A 19,224-nucleotide genomic window follows, 5' to 3' on the forward strand; every position below is an offset into this window, starting at 1 on the left:
CCTTCCCCTCTGGGGCTCTGTCCTCATTTGGGATCTTATCCACTTCTCTCTCTCTCTCCCCTTGCTTCTCTCTGGGCCTCTGCCTGTCCTTCTGCTTTCCTTTTCTCTCTCATTCCTGGTCTCGGTGTCTCTCTCTCTGCTCCTCTTTCTCTCTGAACCACCCACATCCGTCCCACCCCCTGAAAGTGCCCACTCCCCTCTGAGCCCGCGGTGCTATGTGTGGCCTCCTTGGTTAAGAACCCCGATGGTGGGAGGGGTCTGGCTTCACCGACCTGAGGCGTAAGACCCCTCGAGTGCTTCCTGGAGTTCCTGCTGCACTGGCCCCCACCAGCCTGTCGCTGGCCTATCCATATCACCTCTACCCCAGGGGGGGCAGAGCAGGGTCTTTCTTGGTTGGAGGTGGCTTGGGGTCACTGAGGCCAGACCCCAAGATCCTGCCTCTGTGTGGCTGCAGCTTTCGGGGGCTTAGTCTGCCCGGCCTGTGTTCCTGGTCTAAGGCTGTGGCTTTTTCTCTGTGGCTGGTTTTCCGTGGCTAACAAGAGAGGGGAGCTTGGGTGTGTGTAGGGGTGATGGCAGCTCTGGGGAGGGCAGGAAGTCACAGGACCTTGACCCCCGTTCGCAGCCCTCTTTTCCTGCAGACCATGCTCATCCAGAGTATGGGTGGAGGGCACCTCCTATAGGGCAGAGGAAAGACACACATTGGGAGTACGTGGCTTGCCTCGGGGGATTATGGGGTCTCTTCCCTCACCGGAAGCCAGTGATGGGGCAAACTTCAGCGAGGGATGAAATTCCTGAAACCCTGCCTTTCTGACCTGCCCCGTTGGCTGTCTCCTTCTTGCTTAGAAACCAGGCGATGCGGAAAAAGTTAATCTTGTACTTCAAGAGGAGGAATCACGCCCGGAAACAATGGGTAAGTCATCACTGGGGCCCCCAGCCTTAGAATCTCTTCTGCTGCCCCCTCCCTTCTGTGAGCCAGGCTTCCTGGAGAGTGGAAACGGTCCCCGCCACTCAGACCACGGCCCCTGGGACCCCTGGGTTCTGAGCCTGATTCCTAAGTGTCCAGGGCATGAAAAAAAGCCAAGGACAGCAAGAGAAATAGGAAAAGACAGCAGCTGCTTTAGTGAAGCCGGGGGCTCGGGTTCAGCTGCCTCAAGGAAGCAAGGGTGTGGGCGTGAGGGGGTGCTGGAGACACTGCCCCTCCTTTTCCCACCTGGAAGAAGAGAAAGCATAACATTAGCTGGGAAACCTGGTCCCTTGTCAGAGGACCCACTGTGGATATTTTGGGCAGAGAGAGGTCTGCTGTCAGAGGTGGAGGACGGGGGTGGGCTGTGCGCTGGGTGACGGTGATTGCAGGGGATTCCCTGGGAAATGAGCCTTTCCCAGCCCACTGTGCTCATTCTGGGCTCAGGAAAGTCAGGACCCGGAGAAGCAGTGAGGCCTCCTTGCGGCAGTATGACTCCTGCGTTCCGCTGCATGCACACTCCAGGCTCAGCTGGGAGGCAGCCCCAAAGCAGGGAGAGCACACGCCAGAGAACACCTTTAGCTGTGGTTTAGGATGCTCGTTTACATCACTGGTTCTCTGGGGGAGGTAAGGGCTGAGGGATGGAGGGAGTGTTACCCGTTAGTGTTCTTCCAGCTGGGAGAGGAAGAAAAGCTGGCTCAGATGGGCTTGACCGGTCAAAGAATTTCTGTAGCTGAGAGTCTACTGAGTGGAGTTCAGGAGTGGTTTGATCAAGCAGTGGTTTGATCAGGTTGTACCTGATCTGATGTACCTGAAGTCTATGCGGTTTCTTGGTGGTTGTTTTTTTTTTTTTTCAACTCTGTGTTAGCACATTTAACAAACTGATTTTCCTTTGGGACCTGAATTTCTGTAGCAGGCTTGGAGGCCAGAAAGAGAGAACTTTTCTTTCTTAGACCATCTCACAAAAGATCGGATTGTATCACCTGAGGGCCCTGGATCCTTTGAAACAGTTTCTGAACCCACCCTGCTCTGGCCTTAGATGTCAGCTGGACCCTCAGAGAAGGGAGATACTTCTGTCCCAGATGCTGAAGGACTGAGAGGCTGGGGGCGGTGGGGGGGCAGCAACACCTCTGGACTCTGGGGACCCATGGGGTAAGAAGCGGTGGGCTTCCCAACCTTTCCTTTCTTGACCTTCTCAGACTCCTAAATTGACTGGATGGTGACCAGAAGCACCCAACTGGGTAGATGGGGTTCATGAAACAGGGCATCCTATGTTATTCACTGAATTAAGAAATATTTACTGAACACGTGCTGTGGGCCTGGTGCAGTGCTGAGCTGTGTTATACTGAGTGGAGGAGAGGAGGGACAAGTGCCGGGCAGAGAAGTGGGGTGGGCGACAGCCTGGATGTCCCACCTCAGAACTGAGAGAGGAATGACCAGAAAGGACGACCTGTGTGAGTATCTGGGGGTCTGAGTGTCAAGAAGCGGGCGTAGCAAGTGCAGAGGCCCTGAGGTAGGACCCAGCATGGGGTGACATGGGACAGAATGCAACAGGCAAGTTGGACTACAGCGCATGAGTGAGGAGACTGTGGTGGAGAACCTTTCTGTACTGGAGAGGAACATTTGGATTTTATTCCAAATACAGTGAGACAGTTTATTCTTAATAAAGAATACAAAGTCTTTAAGGATTTTTAGTGATTCAGAGAACTTGACAGTCATGTAGGCAGTTTGACAGGATACAGTGAACGGCTATATGCCCACCATCTAGAATTCCTCATGGTTAACATTTCTTTGGGCTTCCCAGGTGGCGCTAGTGGTAAAGAACCCGCCTGCCAGTGCAGGAGACGGAAGAGATGCGGGTTTGATCCCTGGGTCAGGAAGATCCCCTGGAGGAGGGCATGGCTCCCCACTCCAGTATTCCTGCCTGGAGAATCCCATGCACAAAGAAGTCTGGTGGGCTACAGTCCATGGGGTCGCAAAGAGTCAGACACAACCGAAGTGACTTAACGTGCACGCACTGCTTTACATCCACTTGGTGTGTATGTGTGTGTGTGTGTGAGTGTGAATGTTTTTGTATTGAACGCTTAGAAAGTAAGTGTGGATGCCCAGACCCTCGCCTGTCATGCTTCTCTGTCTCTTGGATGAAAGAAATTCAGGAGCACACCTCAGGATGTACAGCCTTTCCTGAGTAGTCCTGCCTGGGGGTGAAGGGCATGGTTGGGGAGGTCCTTTCGCTGGGGAGAACGGAGATCTGATCTACATTTTAAAAGGATCCTGGTGACTGCTGAGGGTGGAGTTGGGTGGACGTAAGTTCTTAAGAAATCTCCCAGGGCTCCTTGGAGGTCCTTTGAGGGGATGGAGGGGAAATGGGCTTATTTAAAAATAGGGGAAGAGGAACTGGAGACTTCTAAGAAACTCTGGGTGGCTTTGTGGCCAAGCTGAGCCCGTCTTAAGAGAGGCTTTTGTGAAAATGAATTCGGGAAACCACAGAAACTGACAGGAGGGCATCAGGCATGATCTTGCTCTAGTTCTTATATAACGGGCCCCGAGGCCTGTGCATCGTTGTCAGGCGGGACCTGGAGGGGGCTTGGTCAAGACGTGCCCCTTCAGATCTGTGTGTTTCCCGCCTCCACCTGAGTCAGTTCTCCGGTGGAGCTCTCACTTTTCAGAGGTTTCTGGGACTGCGACCTAGCAGCCCAGGCTGCCCTGCATGCCTGCTCTGCCCAGAAAGCTGAGGCTCTGTACCCAGAGGGGTGCCCAACCCCAACAGGAACCCCCACCGGGCCTGCCCTATCCTTCCCTGAGCTTACCCCACGACCCTGGAAGCCAGATTGTGTGTGTGTGTGTGTGTGTGTGTGTGTTGGGGGAGGGGTGTAAGGCTGAGTCACTAATGTACAGGTTCAAATCCCGTCCACCATACCTGCTGTGAGTGGTCCTGGGTGAGCTGTCTAGCCCCAAGCCTCGCTTTTCCTCATCTGTGAAATGGGGTCATGGTGGCGCTGCAGGAAGCACAGTGCCTGGCGGGGAGAGTGGGTGTGATTGACGGTGGCCCTGCAGAATGGGTTAGTTAGCAGTGAGCCTAGCCTGGACGGTGGGTGCATTCACTTCCTGAGGTGGCTGTAACAAATGGCCACAAACTAGGTGGCTGAGAAAACAGACATGTATTCTCTCTGTGCTGGAGGCCAGAAGTTCAAGGTGAAGATGTGGGCAGGGCTGTGCTCCCTTTAGAGGCCCTAGGGGAAGCTCCTTCCTGCCTCTTCCAGTTCCTGGTGCTCCAGACGATTCTTGGCTGTGGCCACAGGACTCCCATCTTGGCCTCCATCCTCACCTCCCCTTTCCCCTCTCTTCTCTTCCATGGACATCTGGCCCGGGGTCTAGTGTGTGTGTTAGTCCCTCAGTCATGTCCCACTCTTTGCAATCCCACGGACTGCAGTAAGCCAGGCTTCCCTGTCCTTCACCATCTCCCAGAGCTTGTTCAAACCCACGTCCATGGAGTCGGTGATGCCATCCAACCATCTCATCCTCTGTCATCCCCTTCTCCTCCTGCTCTCCATCTTTCCCAGCATCAGGGTCTTTTCCAATGAGTCGGCTCTTTGCATCAGGTGGCCAAAGTATTGGAGCTTCAGTGTTGGTCCTTCCAATGAATATTCAGGGTTGATTTCCTTTAGGATGGACTGGTTTGATCTCACAGTCCAAAGGCTTCTCAAGAGTCTTTTCCAGCACCACAGTTCTTTTTTTAAGAGATGGCTAAATGAAGCACGTTCTGTATCCTCGGCACCTCTGATGTCCTTATGCTTCACATCTGGCTTTGTTCTGACTTGGCCCAGCATCTGCTTTTGCAGCCTGAGTGATGGGCCGCAGGACACAGGCTGGGAGAGCCCCGGCCTGTCCCCTTCACCCATCTCTGAACACGCAGGACAGCCAGTGGGGGAACATTTCTCTGACTCCATGGCGCCTGAGCCGCTGAGCCCAGCGGAAGAAAGCCTTTAGGTGAGGCTGCAGGCTGGGCTCCCTGGGGGTATGGAGGGTGCCAGGTCACTAGGTGACCATAGAGATCGGCTTCCCTGGCCAGCCGGCTCCAGTCAGCTCCCTGGCACCTCCCTCTGTGTTCTCTGTTGGTTTGAGACTGTCTTCCTCAGTTTAGGGGGTTCCTCCTGGGCACCCCATCTCTTATTTCCTCCCTAATTGTAGAGTTGCATCCTGCCATACCTGGCAGGGCAGACGGGTTCAAATCCTGGCTCTGCTCGGTGACTGGGGCAAATCACTGGACTCCTGGCCTCAGTTTCCTGTTTCATTCAGTGGGGACTGTAGGAACACCCACCTCATCAGGCTACTGAACGAGAGGCTACAAGCAGCATGCTTGGAGCAAAGCCCAGACTACCGTGGTTGCTCGGAACTGTCAGCTGCAGGACGACCCTCAAATTCAGAGGGACCCCAAATAGCCAAAACAGTCTTGAAAAAAACCATCAAGTTGGAAGACTCACTTCCTTATTTTAAAACATATTGAGGTGGTCCAGTGGTTAAGAATTCACCTTCCAACAGAGGGGAAGATCCCTCATGCCGTGGGGCAGCTAAGCCCGTGTGCCACAGCTACTGAGCCCACGCTTTAGAGCCCTCGAGCCGCAACTATTGATCCTGAGCGTCCAGAGCCCATGCTCCCCAACAAGAGAAGTCACTGCTCGCCACAGCTGGAGGAAGGCCACAGGTAGCAACGAAGACCTAGCACAGACAAAATTAAAAAGTAAATTTAAAAAACCCTGCAGAACTGCAGAAATCAGCACAGTGTGATTCTAGCCTAAGGACAGACACGGAGGACCATGGAACAGACTAGAGAGTCTGGAATTAAGCCCTCACATCTGTGGCCGGTGGATTTTTGACAGGAGGCCAAGTCTACTCGGAGAGTTAGGACCGTCTCTTCAATAAATGGTGCTGAGACAGCAGGATAGTCAGACACGCGGGAATGGAGTTGGACTCCACCTCACAGAATTAACACACACACTTACTCGAAATGAGCTAGAGACCTAAATGCAAGAGTGAAAGCCAGGGCTTCCCTGCTGGTCCAGTGGTTAAGAACTCAGCTGCCATTGCAGAGGACACGGGTTCAGTCCCTGATCCAGGAAGATCCCACATTCCTTGGAGCAGCTGAGCCCCTGTGCCACCGCTACTGAGGCCTCTGCTCCTGGAACCCATGCTCCGCAACAAAGGAAGTCACTGCAGTGAGAAGCCTGTGCACCGCAGCTAGAGAGCAGCCCCTGCTTATTGCAGCTCGAGAAAGCCCGCATGCAGCAACGAAGACCCCATGCAGCCAAAAACAAATAAAATAAATCTTAAAAACCCAAACCTCTAAAGCCATGCAATTAAGAAAAGCCCTGGTGGTGAATCTTGACAACCTTGGATTTGGCAGTGGCTTTTTGGTGCGACCTCCAAAAGCATGAGCAGCGAAAGGAAACGTAGACACACTGGGCTTTATCAGAACAACCGTCAGGATCCTGACCGCCCGTCTGGACCGTGTGATCCAGGCCTGATGGCGCCCAAGCTCTGAGCTCCCACCTGGACAGAGGAGCGACGGTGGTCACGGGAAGGACTCGGCTCTGTGCCTGGCACGCGACGCAGCGGTCCTTCGGCCAGTGTCAGTGGTGATGCCGATGGTGATGGTGGAGCCGACGTTGCTGTTTATGATGGTGACGATAGAGATGGTGAGGATGATGGTGGCGATGGTGCTGGAACAAAGAATTCTCGCAGAGGGTGACAAACTGTGGTCACAGGGGCCATCCTCCTTCTCCTGTGCATATTCTTGCCCCTGTCGCCAGCAGGCGAGCTTAGCGGTGCTCCAGCTTCTGAAATGTAGGTGTGAGACAGTGTGTGAGTACCTGTGTGCTTGAGAGAGTGGGTGTGTGAGATTATGAGTGAGTGTGTGTGGTTTGTATTGTGAGTGAGAACATGTGTTACGTGTTTGTCAGTGTGAGTGTGTGTGAGTGTGTGCATGTGTATATGTGTGGGGATGTATATGCTTCAGTGTGTGTGTATGTGTGAGCATATGTGTGTGGAAGTGCGTGTGTGATCCGTATCCTCCCCCGGCCAGCAGGGCCACCCAGGTGGAAACTCCTGGCAGGGTCATCGCTGCCCCAGGAGGGGCTGTGGCCACTGCCACGGGCTGTCCTGCGGTGCCCAGTGCCCTCAGCCCTCAGTGGACAGAGAGCACGCCCAGCACACAGGTGACAGCAGGTGGCACTGTGGTCAGATATGAAGGGGAACTTCCTCACGTTGAATAGTCCTCAGGAGCTGCTCGCGTCTTTGTGTGTGGTGACTGGGGCTGGGCAGTGTGACTGGTGACCCCTCGTGGCTGTTCTGTCCCTTTTGCTCTACAAGGGCCCCAGGCAGGGCCGGGTCATCTTGCTGGCCTCCCCTCCACTGGGCAGCTGGTTGGTGGCCCCGTGGGTTTCTTGCTCATCTTCACTGGTAACTGCGTTTTTTTCTCTCTGCTGGTGTTTGGGTGAGCACGTTCTCACCGTTAGCCCATCTGACATTTCCCTGCTCTCACCCATCAGACCCAGGCCTCCTGAGCACCGCAGGACAGCCCGTGGCAGTGGCCACTGCCCCTCGTGGGGCAGCAATGAATGACCCTGCCAGGATTTCCACCTGGGTGGCCCTGCTGGCCAGGGGAGGATACTGATCACACACTCACACTGAGAGGGTGGGGAGGGTCCCCTGCTCTGACAATGAGCCGAGTGTCCTTCATGTTGGTCCCACCCCAGGAGTCCTGTCTGCAACATGTTGAAACGAACACATGTGGCCATTGCATGCTGCTAGAACTTGACCTCCCAAGGGTTCTTGGGGCAGCCCGGTATGTGTGGCGCCCCCGCTAGCTGGGGATCGAGTTCTGCTCCTCCTCGTAGATGGCCTGACAGCCCCCTGGGGACTGTCAATGCTCCTGGGTTTGTTGAGGACCAAGGTCACAGACTGCCTTGGTCAGAAGGTGAAATTCAGGGTGGGATGGGGTGTCTGGGCACGAAGACCAGAGGCAGGTTTTCTGATTATGATGAAGTGTCAAGAAGGCATTCAAGCGAAACTCCCAGACCGTGCCATCTGTCCACGGCAGCTGTTAGAGATGGGGAGATTGGGTCTCAAGAGCAGCCGGACGCTTCCTGCCTGCTTGAGGTCTGGGTCACCTTGGAGACTCAGAAGCCAGGCAGCTTACACTCTGGGCTGAGCACGGGTCTTTTCTCTAAGGAAGGACTTGTATACAGCAGGAAGCACTGTGGTTAGACTCAGAGAGGGACTTCCTTGTCGTGAACAGATAGCAGCTTGAGTCTTTACACCCAGTCCTTGGATCTGGGGAGCATGGCTGGGCCTGAGGCTGGGGGATGAGGAACTATTCAGAAAGAGAATGCTTTCCACGGGGCCGCCCCAGGTCTGACGGGCACCCCAGAGCTGCACCATCTGACACAACTTACAGTGATGGAAATGGTCTGTGCACAACGCCCACTGCAGACAATAGCCCTGGCCCCAGTGGCAGGGGGACCAGGGACCTGAATTTAAATACAACTTAGTTTTACATGATTCAGCTTTAACGGCCACATGTGACTGGAAGCGTCTGTATACTATAAGGCCTTTCTATAGGAAGGCTGGGGGTGGGGGTGGCCCACGCCCCAAGGAGCAAGGCAGCCAGATCCTTAGGGCAGACGGTGGCCTGGGTCTGCCCCGGTCTCCGCGTGATCGTGTGTCTGCCCGTGCACCTGTGTGTGATCGCACACCTGCCCGTGTGCACGGCAGAGCAGGGAGCCCTGGGGTGCTGAATGTCGGATACAGGAGGAGCAGCTGCCACAGGGCTCCCCCGCGTCTCCCCAGGAACAGAAGTTCTGCCAGCGCTATGACCAGCTCATGGAGGCCTGGGAGAAAAAGGTGGAGCGCATCGAGAATAATCCCCGGCGGCGGGCCAAGGAGAGCAAGGTGCGCGAGTACTACGAGAAGCAGTTCCCCGAGATCCGCAAGCAGCGGGAGCTGCAGGAACGCATGCAGAGGTGAGCTGAGGGCCGGGCCCACTCGCGCCCCCCACCCTCCCCCTCTCCACACCACCCCCCACCCGCCACCGCCTCCTTCCCTGCCTCCCAGGACCTGGGGCCGCTTGCGGCACCGTCCGCAGAGGACCCCTGGCTGGCATGAAAAGGAAACCACGGCAGGTCTCGAATTGCACCCCAAGGGCCGAGTTAAGGCCTCGGGTGTGTCACTCAGCACCTGCCTGGCCTTAACACTTCTTGGAAAGAAACTTAAATCCATTTTGATGGAGTGAGCTCTCCTTCCGGTGTGCCATGGGCTGGTACCCACCCCAGCTTCGTTCATTTACGTGGCCCCCGAGTGTGAGATCCCTGGTGTAAGTCAAAGGGAAAGGATGCTGGTCACACGTGGCGGGCATAAGGACTGGGTGCAATCCTGTGTCGGAGTGCCCAGCACACAGTAGGTGCTTGGTGGCATGTGAGTGCGGTTTCTGTTGTCACACAGATAAGGCAATGGGCTGTGAGCAGGGATGATGGACTTCACTCTTTCTTTTTTTAAACAAATAGATGAAAATTTATTATTGTATGATTCTTAGTTTTAAGTTATTCCTGCATGTTGTCTCCTCTTTCCATTAAAGCCCTTGATTATTTGCCATGGGTCTTTTTGTTTTTTTTTGCCACACCACATGTCATGTAAGATCTTAGTTCCCTGACCAGGGATCGAACCCATGTCCCCCACCACAGTGGAAGCTCAGAGTCTTAACCGCTGGACCGCCAGGGAAGTCTCTGGATCTCACTCTTCACTGGATGCTCACATCCCATGTCTCACTGAATGCCTGCTCCCAGTCCTGGGAGCCAGGCACCACCTTATCCCCAGGTTACATGGGAGGACATGGAGCCAGAGGCTGTGAAGAGGCAGGGCTGGACTTTGTACGTGGATCTGTGTAGCTGGTCTTTTGTGAGGGGCATCTTAGGAGAGAAAAAGCGTTCTGGCATTTTCTGGGTGAGAGTGGGGATGCTCCATCCCTCCCCCAGACCCCTCAGCTTGGGGCCATCCGTGTGGGTGTGGGAGGCCTGGCTCCTCCCCGCTGCCCACACGCTGCCTCTGGGGAAGTTGTGGGCTCAGGGCTGTGCCGCTGCGCCGGCTGCGAGGGGCCGGTCCTGAGTGTGTGCCTTCGATCTCCAGCAGGGTGGGTCAGCGGGGCAGCGGGCTCTCCATGTCGGCCGCCCGCAGCGAGCACGAGGTGTCCGAGATCATCGATGGCCTCTCAGAGCAGGAGGTAAGTCCTTGACCCCGACCTCAGCTCCACCCACTGTGTGCCCTGTCCAGGGAGAGGGTCCGGCAGGAAACAGAATTCACCTGGATGGTTGAGATCAAGGGCTTGATACTGAATGTGGGGTGGAACCAAGGAGGGATGGGGAGGCCCCAGGGGAGCAGCCGTTGGCTGTCCCCGGGCCTGCAGGCTGAGCGGGGAGAGAGGCCTTCCTGGGCCATGCAGGAGGGGCCACCTGGCAGGACGTGGCCAGGAAGGGTCACAGCTGGGGGGCCCCGTCGTGACGCCATGGCAGAGTAAGTAGCCTGGCCTCTCGCTCCTCCCCCGCTCTCTGGCTACTTTCAGTGCTTCCCATTGGCTGAACCTGACCCGAAGCCAGAGGGCACAGGAGCCCGAGGGTGGCGGTTTGTAGGTCAGCCTCCCAGTTGTCCAGAACCAGGGTCAGAGGAGGGTTTCTCAGCTCACCAGCTGTTCACCAAGCTGGGGACCTTCTATCAAGAGTTCCCAGGTGACCTATCAGCCAAGTGACCCTGGCTCTGGTCACTGGAGCCCAGAGGTGGCCACGGAGCAGAGGGAGGAGGCATTTGCTCCTGGGGCAGGGCTGGTACAGGCCTGTCCCCTCCCAAGTCTTACAAGCATCTCATGTGTCAGTTCCCCATCCCCCCCTCCATGTTCCCAACATCACAGTGGAAAGGAGGGGGCCTTGCAAAAGGAGGGGAGCACATTCTTCCTCCCCCGGGCCTTGTGTCCAGGGAGAGCTTTTGTCCAGCTGGGAGGTATTACAACTCCAGATCAGTGCAGTCACCGCTGACGAGCTGCATGTGGCTATTTAAATGGAAATGACCAGAAACGAAATAAAATTAAAAACTCAGTTCCTCCGGTGTCACCAGACACATTGCAAGTGCTTAGAAGCCACGTGTGGTTAGTGGGCCCGTGCTGCACAGAGCAGACCATAAAACCTGCATCGCTGCAGAACATTCTATTGGGCCGTGCTGGCCTAGGCCACTGAGTCTCATATGGGACAGACTTAAGAGTCCTGGGGAGGGGACGTCCAGCTTGAATTGTGATTTCCCAGGCCCGCACCCCCAGCGGTTCTGATTTAGCCAGTCTAGGGTGGCAGAACTCAGAACTCTGCATTTTCACCAGGCTGTTCATGCAGGTTTGACACAGGTAGTTCGGACTATCTGGCTATTTAAAAAAAAGAGCCTTCATTTTATTTTTATAAATTTTAATTAAAAAAATAATTTTTTTTCTTGTCCACGCCTGGCAACATGACAGATCTTAGATCCCCAACCAGGGATCGAACCTCTGCCCCCTGCATTGGAAGGAGGAGTCTTAACCACTAGACCGCCAGGGAAAAGTGTGAAAGCCAAAGTGTCAGTTGTTCAGTCATGTCCGACTCTTTATGACCCCATGGACTATAGCCCGCTAGGCTCCTCTGTCCATGAGATTCTCTGGGCAAGAATACTGGAGTGGGTTGCCATGCCCTCCTCCAGGGGATCTTCCCGACCCAGGGATTGAACCTGGTCTCCTGCATTGCATGCAGATTCTTTACCATCTGAGCTACTAGGGGAGCCGAAGTCCAAGCCTTTGTCTTAAAACCTCACATGATGTGGCCCTGTTTTGAACACCATCTAGTCTGCAGAAAGCAGAACTCAGAATGCCTTTGCCCACACCTGTGGGTTTGCTCCGGCTCCTGTCCCGCCGATGGTGGCCAAGTACACAACCCACATTGGCACGTGGAAGCAGGAAGAGGGTGACCCTTTCCTGCAGGCTCCCTGCTTGATGCAGGGTGCATGGCATCTCAGCTGATTCAGGGTCCGGCACCACCCCCATCCCAGAAGACCACTTCCCCAGCTCCTGGCCACATGAGAGTGCAGCCACCAGGGTCCTTGGGGCGGTTGAGGGGACAGTGTTTAAGGGTGATGGTCAGAAAGGGAATTCAGGGCAGCAACTGTTCACCCAGTCCAGGCTGACCTGAGGTTCCCTGGGAGGGTGGCAAGGAGGGGACTGGACAGGAAAAGAGATGCTCGCGATTTCGGGGGAGCTTGCAGTAGTCAGGATGTGAGCCCACTGTGGATGGAACCATGGAGTAGGGTGGGGGTTCCTGCCAAGAGGAACCCGGCTTGGATCTGCCAGGACTGTGTGTCTCGTGCAGGTGAGGGAGATAAGAAAGTGATGGTATTGGAGGGCTGCTCAAGTGCCGGGGAGGCTCAGGCCTCCCTGGGAGTCCTCCTCTCAGCCAAGGTCAGGGCTGTGCCCCCATTGCGCTCCCCTGCTTCTGTTGGGAATCCCCAGCACTGAATGGAGTGCTTAGATGTGGGAGGCTGGGCAGCGGATCCTTTGAACCAGCTGACCTTGGCTGGGCTGGGGCCCTCGCCTGCCTCTGGAGATTGGTAATTAATCGCCAGTAATGGGCTGGCTGCAGAGATTTGGGGAAATGAGTCCAGCTGAGTGGCGGCTCTGAGCCTCTTAATAGCTGCCCCGATGCATTAGGAGCGAGCCCGCCCGACTCCTGCCATGCACAGGGCTGGGCAAGCTTGGTCCCCAGTGGGCACACTTGAAGGAGCGGGATCCGGGGCTGGAGGTGGATGGCTGGTGAGGAAATGGTTCTGCAGCCTCGCTGGGCCCTCCCAGAGCAAGGCAGCCCCTCGCCCCACCCTGCATGCCCTCTGAACCCAGGGTGGGGGTGGGCAGCCCCGTCCCTGAGCCAGCCAGGTTGCACATCTTCCCTGCAGTGTTTTATGGCACTTGCATTTCTAAAGGGAAGATTCATCACTCCCCTCTTACTGCAGATAAGGTGACTGCTGCTCTCTGTTGAATTTACAGCCCTGCCCACCATAAACCTGTCTGGGGCTGCTTTTAAATTCTCCCTTCCCCCTGCAGGGCCTGTTCTCATTTTTTAACCCATCATGCGCTTTCTCTCTGGTTTTGTGTTTTCCCATTCTGACTTGGAGCATCCCTACCCTCTGCTCATTCACTTGGGTTCCTCTGTGCTGGCGGGAGCACCCCGTCCCCTCCCCCGCCCAGTCCCCAGCTCCTTGTCGTCTTGCATTTTCCAGCCAGGGAGGTGCCCTCCGTCATCTCCATTTTCCTTCCAGAACCTGGAGAAGCAGATGCGTCAGCTGGCCGTAATCCCGCCCATGCTGTACGATGCCGACCAGCAGCGGATCAAGTTCATCAACATGAATGGGCTCATGGATGACCCCATGAAGGTGTACAAAGACCGCCAGGTCATGAACATGTGGAGCGAGCAGGAGAAGGAGACCTTCCGGGAGAAGTGAGTCCCCTGTTGGTGGGGTGGGGGGCACCTTGGCCAAGGCCACCCTCCCCTACCCTGGGAAGCCTGTCCTGTTGAGGTTTGCCCTGGCTTCCCAGGGCCGTGACGACAAGTGACCACCAACTGTGTGGCTCACAACAGCTGGAATGTATTCTCCCACAGTTCTGGAGGTCAGCAGTCTAAGATCAAGGTGTGGGCGGGGTGGTTCCTTCTAGAGGCTCCGAGGGAGGGTCCCTTCCAGCCTGGTTGCCAGCGGTGGCTGGACATCTCTGTCACCCCTCTGCTTGCAGATGGATCCCTCCGTCTCAGCTGTCTTCACGTGGTCTTGTTTCCCGTGTGTCTCTCTGTGTCTTCTCCTTTTCCTATAGATTCACCAGTCACATTGGATTCAGGGCCCACCCTACTCTAGTATGACCTCATCTTAACTAATTATATCCACAAAGATCTCATCGCCAAATAAGGCCACATTCTGAGATTCTGGGAGGACAAGATATTTGGGGGGACACTATTCGGACCAGTAGAGTGTCAGGGAAGCTTTATGTGAAATGAGTCAGTGAGTATTAGAAGAACAAGGCAGGAAGACCTTCGAGGCTGGGCTGAAGGCTGGGGCAGGGGCATGTGGCTGGCTGGTAACTTTGGTTTTCGTTTTATCTGGAAAGTGGCTATTGGTTGAGCACCTCCTTCATCACAGACGCTAAACAGATGTCTTCTGGGGATTGTGCATTTGTCCCGCTTATCCCCCATAACAGCATTACCCATCCCCATTACACCGAGGAGGAAGCAGAGGCTCAGAGAAGTTTAGACGCTTAACAAAGGTCACACAGCTTGCAAAGGGTGGAGGCAGGATTCAGAATCCCCCAGCTTCAGGTCAGGGGCTCAGCTGCAACTGGGAGGCTTGTCGGGGGAGAGGGAAGACGGAACCAGGGAGTAGGGAGCGCTTTGGGAAGCAGAGGCAGGATCTAGATGCTCAGAGGTGAAGCTGGGGCTTCTGATATGGAAGAGCAGAATGACTGTTTTGGGGAGATGAGTGAAGGGCCAGATGGAGAAAGCCCTCCTTTCCCCAACTAGATTCGAAAGGTGTGTCCCAGGGAAGCCCATCCTGAGCACATTGCACCTTCACAGCACTGAGGACCCTGTGAAGCAAAAGGGTGGGGAACTGAGGGACAGGTGGAGACCTTAGTGCTCAACCAGGAGGGTGTTGGGGGCTTAGCTGCTGGATGTCCACGCCTACCACCTCTTTCATCGCCAAGAGAGTTTCCTCAAAAAAGATGACCTGCATGGGTCATTAACTTAACTTCTCCAGCCACCCGCTGTGGTTCCAGGCCATAGGGGCTGGGGCTCTCTCTGCCCTTTGCAGAGTCAAGTGACCCCAAAATGTCAAACTAGGCTCCCGAGATGGGGATGCTTCTGGGTCACGGGCAGGGCTGGGGTGGGCAGGGCTGGGGTGCGTCAGCTAGTGCAGTCACCAGGACTTGGAAATGCAGGAAAAGAGACTGAAGAGGCTCTCGTATGGAAAGTATTGTGTTTTTGTTGTCGTTGTCGTTTTTTAAATGGCTTTTGATTATGGAAATTCTAAAACATACATAAAAATAGAGGGATGGTATAATGCCCCCTTGAGCACCTAACACAGATTCAGCAGTCTTCCACAGGAAAGAGGGCTTTGGGAGCAATTTCCACATGTGTTCGGGGACTACTGCTCAGGGACAGAAAACCCAGGTACTTAGTGGCTCCTTTCTAGGTCCTCATGCTCACAGACGTGCTTGCCCTGCCATTGAATCAAGTTCTCTCTGTTAGGCGTTTTACACTTTAAGAACCAACTATAGTATGGTCATGGATTCCAAGAATTACTGTTGCATTAGATATTTAAATCCCCCTAACATGTTTCCTATTTTTATTTATGCTTTTTTTTTTTTTAAAAAAAAGAGGTTTCTGGGGGTGCTTTCTATGTTTTGGCCTTTCTGGAGCTTTCCTGTTCTGACCTAATGATTGCATACTGTTAGTACAGTAGCTGAAGAACGGGGGACCCAGGCTGGGCTGATGTGGGCTGAGACCCAAGTTGGCAGCTTGTGTCCTTCAGGGTGCCAGGTGATCGCTCCTTTTCAGTGGAAGTTATAGCACTCAGGGCCTTTGAAAATCGTGTGTTAGTGCCGTAGAGCTCACTTAATGGCCTTGTGATTTCGAACAGCCACTTCTCCTCCCTGAACCTCAGTTTCCACATCTGTAAAATGGGTGTAGCCTCAGTGCTTCCTTGTGTGGCTGTTGAGGTGCCCCATGTCAGAGTAAATTCTCAGTAAACATCCGCAGAGGATACAGGTGTAAGTTGGAGGGAGGTGAACAGTTGACCTAAGGGAATCCTCTGAGTTTGCTTCTTGGTCTCCTGAGGGCCCCATCTCTGCTTGGGGAAACCCCAAGGAAGGGATATTTTGGGGGGTGGGGGTGGGGGAAGGAAGTGTCACAGGGGCAGGGAGAGAAAGGGAAGATTCTGTCTGTCTGGAAAATCAGGGCGTTAGGCCGCCTCCAGCTCTGCAAGCTGCCTGAGGCGGGCTTGCAGGCCGGGAAGCCTGCCTGACTCGCGGCTTCCTCTGGGAAGACAGAGAGGCTGTTCCGGATTCTCCAGTGTCTGGTTGGGGAGCCGGGGAGGGGCCGGCTGGCCTCCAGCCCAGCCATCTGGAGGGCTGGGCAGGATGATCGCCAGCCCTGGCCCGGACTCCCTGGGGGTGGGGGTGGGGGTGGGGGACCCGGGGCCCCTGCCTCCCCAGCAGCCTCTTCCCTCCCCAGGGAGGCTGCGGGGTGGTGGTGTGTCGTGGCGGGGTGGGGGGGGGGGGCGGGGGCGAAGCAGCCAAGGCCCCGCCCAGCATCCCCGGGGCCCCAGCAGCCGTGACCCACATCTCCACCCCCGCCGTCCGCCTGCTCCTGTGGCCCTGACATTTCAGCCTGGCCGAGCTCTTTCCCAGTAATTCTCTCGGCTTCGCAGGAAGCCAGTTGGTGGGGCGCCAGTTCCCCGCCACCCCTCCAACTTCGGTCCCTTCTTGCCGCCTCCTGGGCTGGCTTGCCTCCTGCTCGCCTCCCCGCGGGCACTTGGAGCCTCTGCTCCCATCTCCCGGGGAGGCCCGGCAGCCTCGAGATTCTGTGCCGTCACCTCGCCCTTGGGGGCCCCGTGTGGGCCGGGCGAGGCCCAGCTTCCCAGGCCCAGCCGGAGATAGAAACAAAAGCAGATTTTTTAAAGGGGGGGGAACCCCACCACAGGGCTGCATGTAATGTCCTCATTTTTCCTGGAACCCGCCTCTAGCAGGACAAACAAATGTATTTTCAAAGGCGCTAAAACTAGTGACTCACTCCAAGGAACGCCCTCTCTTACCCCTCGGTCCCGCCCGCCTCGGCCCTTCCCACACCCCCCTGGGCTTAATTGCTCCGAGTGGGGCGGCGCCCGTCCAGCCGGGCCCGCGGAGATGGCAGGCGCCCGGGAGCTCGGCGGCCGCCCAGCCGGGCAGCCCCCCTCGGCCTGGTCTCAGGCCCGCCCTTCTCTCCTCGCAGATTCATGCAGCACCCCAAGAACTTCGGCCTGATCGCATCATTCCTGGAGAGGAAGGTGAGTCTGCCCAGGAGTGCAGCGCCGCCCGCCCCTCCCCGTTCCCCTCTGGCGTCCACTTCTGCGGGTAGCCGCTTGGGCTGCTGGTGAAGGACCCTCCCTCCCCACCCACGAGGCCTCTGCCTGCCGGCCCCTTGCTCTCCTTGCTGTGTCTGACAGCGCTTTCCTCCTGCCTCCCTCCTGGGAGCAGCCACAGGCCCCGCCCCAGCCTCCCGGGCCCTCGGGGGCGGAGCTCCAGGCTGGGAAACCCCAGGAGAGTTGTGTGCACCAGCTCCTCCTCCGACGTGGCAGCGAGCATCCTGGCAGATTGGGCCTGGGTTCTAGAAGCTGTGCTGTGCCTGGCATCCTAATTAAGTCTTATGGGCAAGAGTGCTGGTCTTCCAGGGCACTGGATGGAATGACCTTTCTAGGTCCCTCTGATGGTCTCTATGCTGACACACCTTATGCCAAGCCAGGCGTGTGGCTGGCAAAGTCCTCATCCCCTTTGGATAAAACCCGATGGAGAACTGACACTTGAGCTTCACAGGGGTGGTGCCCTTCTCTGCTCCAGCTCCCTATTGGCAGGTGGACACAGAACGTCCTAGGGAATGGTAACGCCCCCTTTTGTGCACCCACGAGGCTGGGCTGGACGTGGCCCTAGGTCAGAGTCTGCCATTGGGCCCTAGCATCATCGGGGTGGAGCCAGACAAGCTTCCTGAAAAGGTTTACTTTCTGGAGCTGCTTGTCTGGGTGTTTAAAGCAGCATTTCCCCGAATCTTGTTTCTCAGTGTGGGGGTGTCTGCCCACCCCTAGCTTTGCAAACACCCTGCTAGTGGAGGCCTCATGCTTCCTAATTTTGGGAGGGCAGTTGGAGCAGAATCCAGGCGGGTGTTTTAAAGGGTAACAGTTGTTCCCAGCATCTGCCCTTAATGAACTGATACCCATAGAAGGAGGGAGATGGGGCAGCGTCGGGAAGCGAAATCTCTCCCGGCCTGAAAAACCAGTGTAGAGAAGCAAGCCCATAAATAGCCTCTCCCCTGAGTTAGTGGCAGCTTCTTACTAGGGGTGTGGACAATGCAGAAGACTCTAGGTTGGGGCTCCCCGGAGATTCAAGGAGGGATTTCAGACGTTGGTAATTGAGCAGCGCTGTTTGAATGAGGAAATCAGAGGTCTCTATGCTGGAGAATAAACTTTATGGTGTTCTTTGGCTAAGAGGCAGCCCAAGCTAAGACTCAAATAGAGCTTCCAAAAGGGTCTAAGCTGGAGCCTCCTGCTATGCCTCTGGGGACTGGTGTGTCCTGACAGTGAATGAGGCCAATAGCAGGGTGGGAGCCCAGTGGACTGGCCAGCTTGTGCCCACCTACAGGGCCAGCTCATTGGTTATCCAATGCAGGAAGGCACTCTTCGTGAATTGTTCAAGGGGAAGGCAGACACCCACATCCCCCAGTGTGCAGATATTGGCATCTGATTATAAAATGTTATTCCGAACTATTTTGCGGGCCGTGTGTGTGGTCAGGTTTAGCCTGGGAGCCACCTCTGTTCACAGTCCGTTCCAGGAAGTGGATGAGGACACAGGGGTTTGAGGCCCAGCCCGCCTCTGCACCCAGCAGCCCTCATGGATTGCCCCTCAGAGGCTAGTTCCTGGCTTGGCACCAGCTCCGAGCATCACAGAAACATTTTACATCATGTCAGTAATGGCTGCCAGCATAAGCGAGCTGTCACCTGGAGTGGGCCCAGGTGGTGGCATCATCGCATTCTGTCCTCCAGTTGCTCTCTGTGGATGATGCCCTCTTACTGATCTCATTTGGACAAGGAGGAGGTGGTGGAGTTCAGAGAGAAACAGCCACTTACTCAGCAAGTAGAGGTGTCAGGTCCACATGGAAAAGACCACGACAGAGAAAAGACAGAAAGGTCCCAAGAGATGAAGAGTCGTATGGGGGCATTAGTCAGGCTGGATGCACGAAGCTTGGAAGAGGTTACTCGGGGCCTCAAGTATTAGGGGGGAGGAAACTGGCGTGAGAGAAAGGAGACCCCAGACCCCAGCTGGGGAGCTGGAAGCCTTGTTCCCGAGTGGATGGCAGGTGACGGCTTTATCGGCGCGACTGCTGATAGTAGCAGCGCCCACCATACGGAGAGGTTACACATTT

At 55.7% G+C, this 19,224-nt stretch overlaps 1 protein-coding gene across 33 annotated transcripts in view; it reads left to right on the plus strand.

The window, feature by feature from the left end:
* The window catches only part of NCOR2 (nuclear receptor corepressor 2), a 236,371-nt gene that overhangs the window by 127,228 nt on the left and 89,919 nt on the right, over nucleotides 1-19,224 (plus strand). For 27 of the 33 annotated variants that reach the window (XM_069557629.1, XM_069557621.1, XM_069557643.1 and 24 more), the window contains 5 exons: nucleotides 844-910; nucleotides 8,810-8,982; nucleotides 10,142-10,235; nucleotides 13,331-13,509; nucleotides 17,044-17,098. In XM_069557629.1, the coding sequence (XP_069413730.1) occupies nucleotides 844-910; nucleotides 8,810-8,982; nucleotides 10,142-10,235; nucleotides 13,331-13,509; nucleotides 17,044-17,098 (568 nt within the window). The remainder of the gene's footprint in view (nucleotides 1-843; nucleotides 911-8,809; nucleotides 8,983-10,141; nucleotides 10,236-13,330; nucleotides 13,510-17,043; nucleotides 17,099-19,224) is intronic. The other 6 variants (XM_069557632.1, XM_069557654.1, XM_069557655.1 and 3 more) reach the window with 1 other exon arrangement.

This window comes from Ovis canadensis, chromosome 17 (genome assembly GCF_042477335.2).
Source record: "Ovis canadensis isolate MfBH-ARS-UI-01 breed Bighorn chromosome 17, ARS-UI_OviCan_v2, whole genome shotgun sequence".
Classification (NCBI taxonomy): domain Eukaryota; kingdom Metazoa; phylum Chordata; class Mammalia; order Artiodactyla; family Bovidae; genus Ovis; species Ovis canadensis.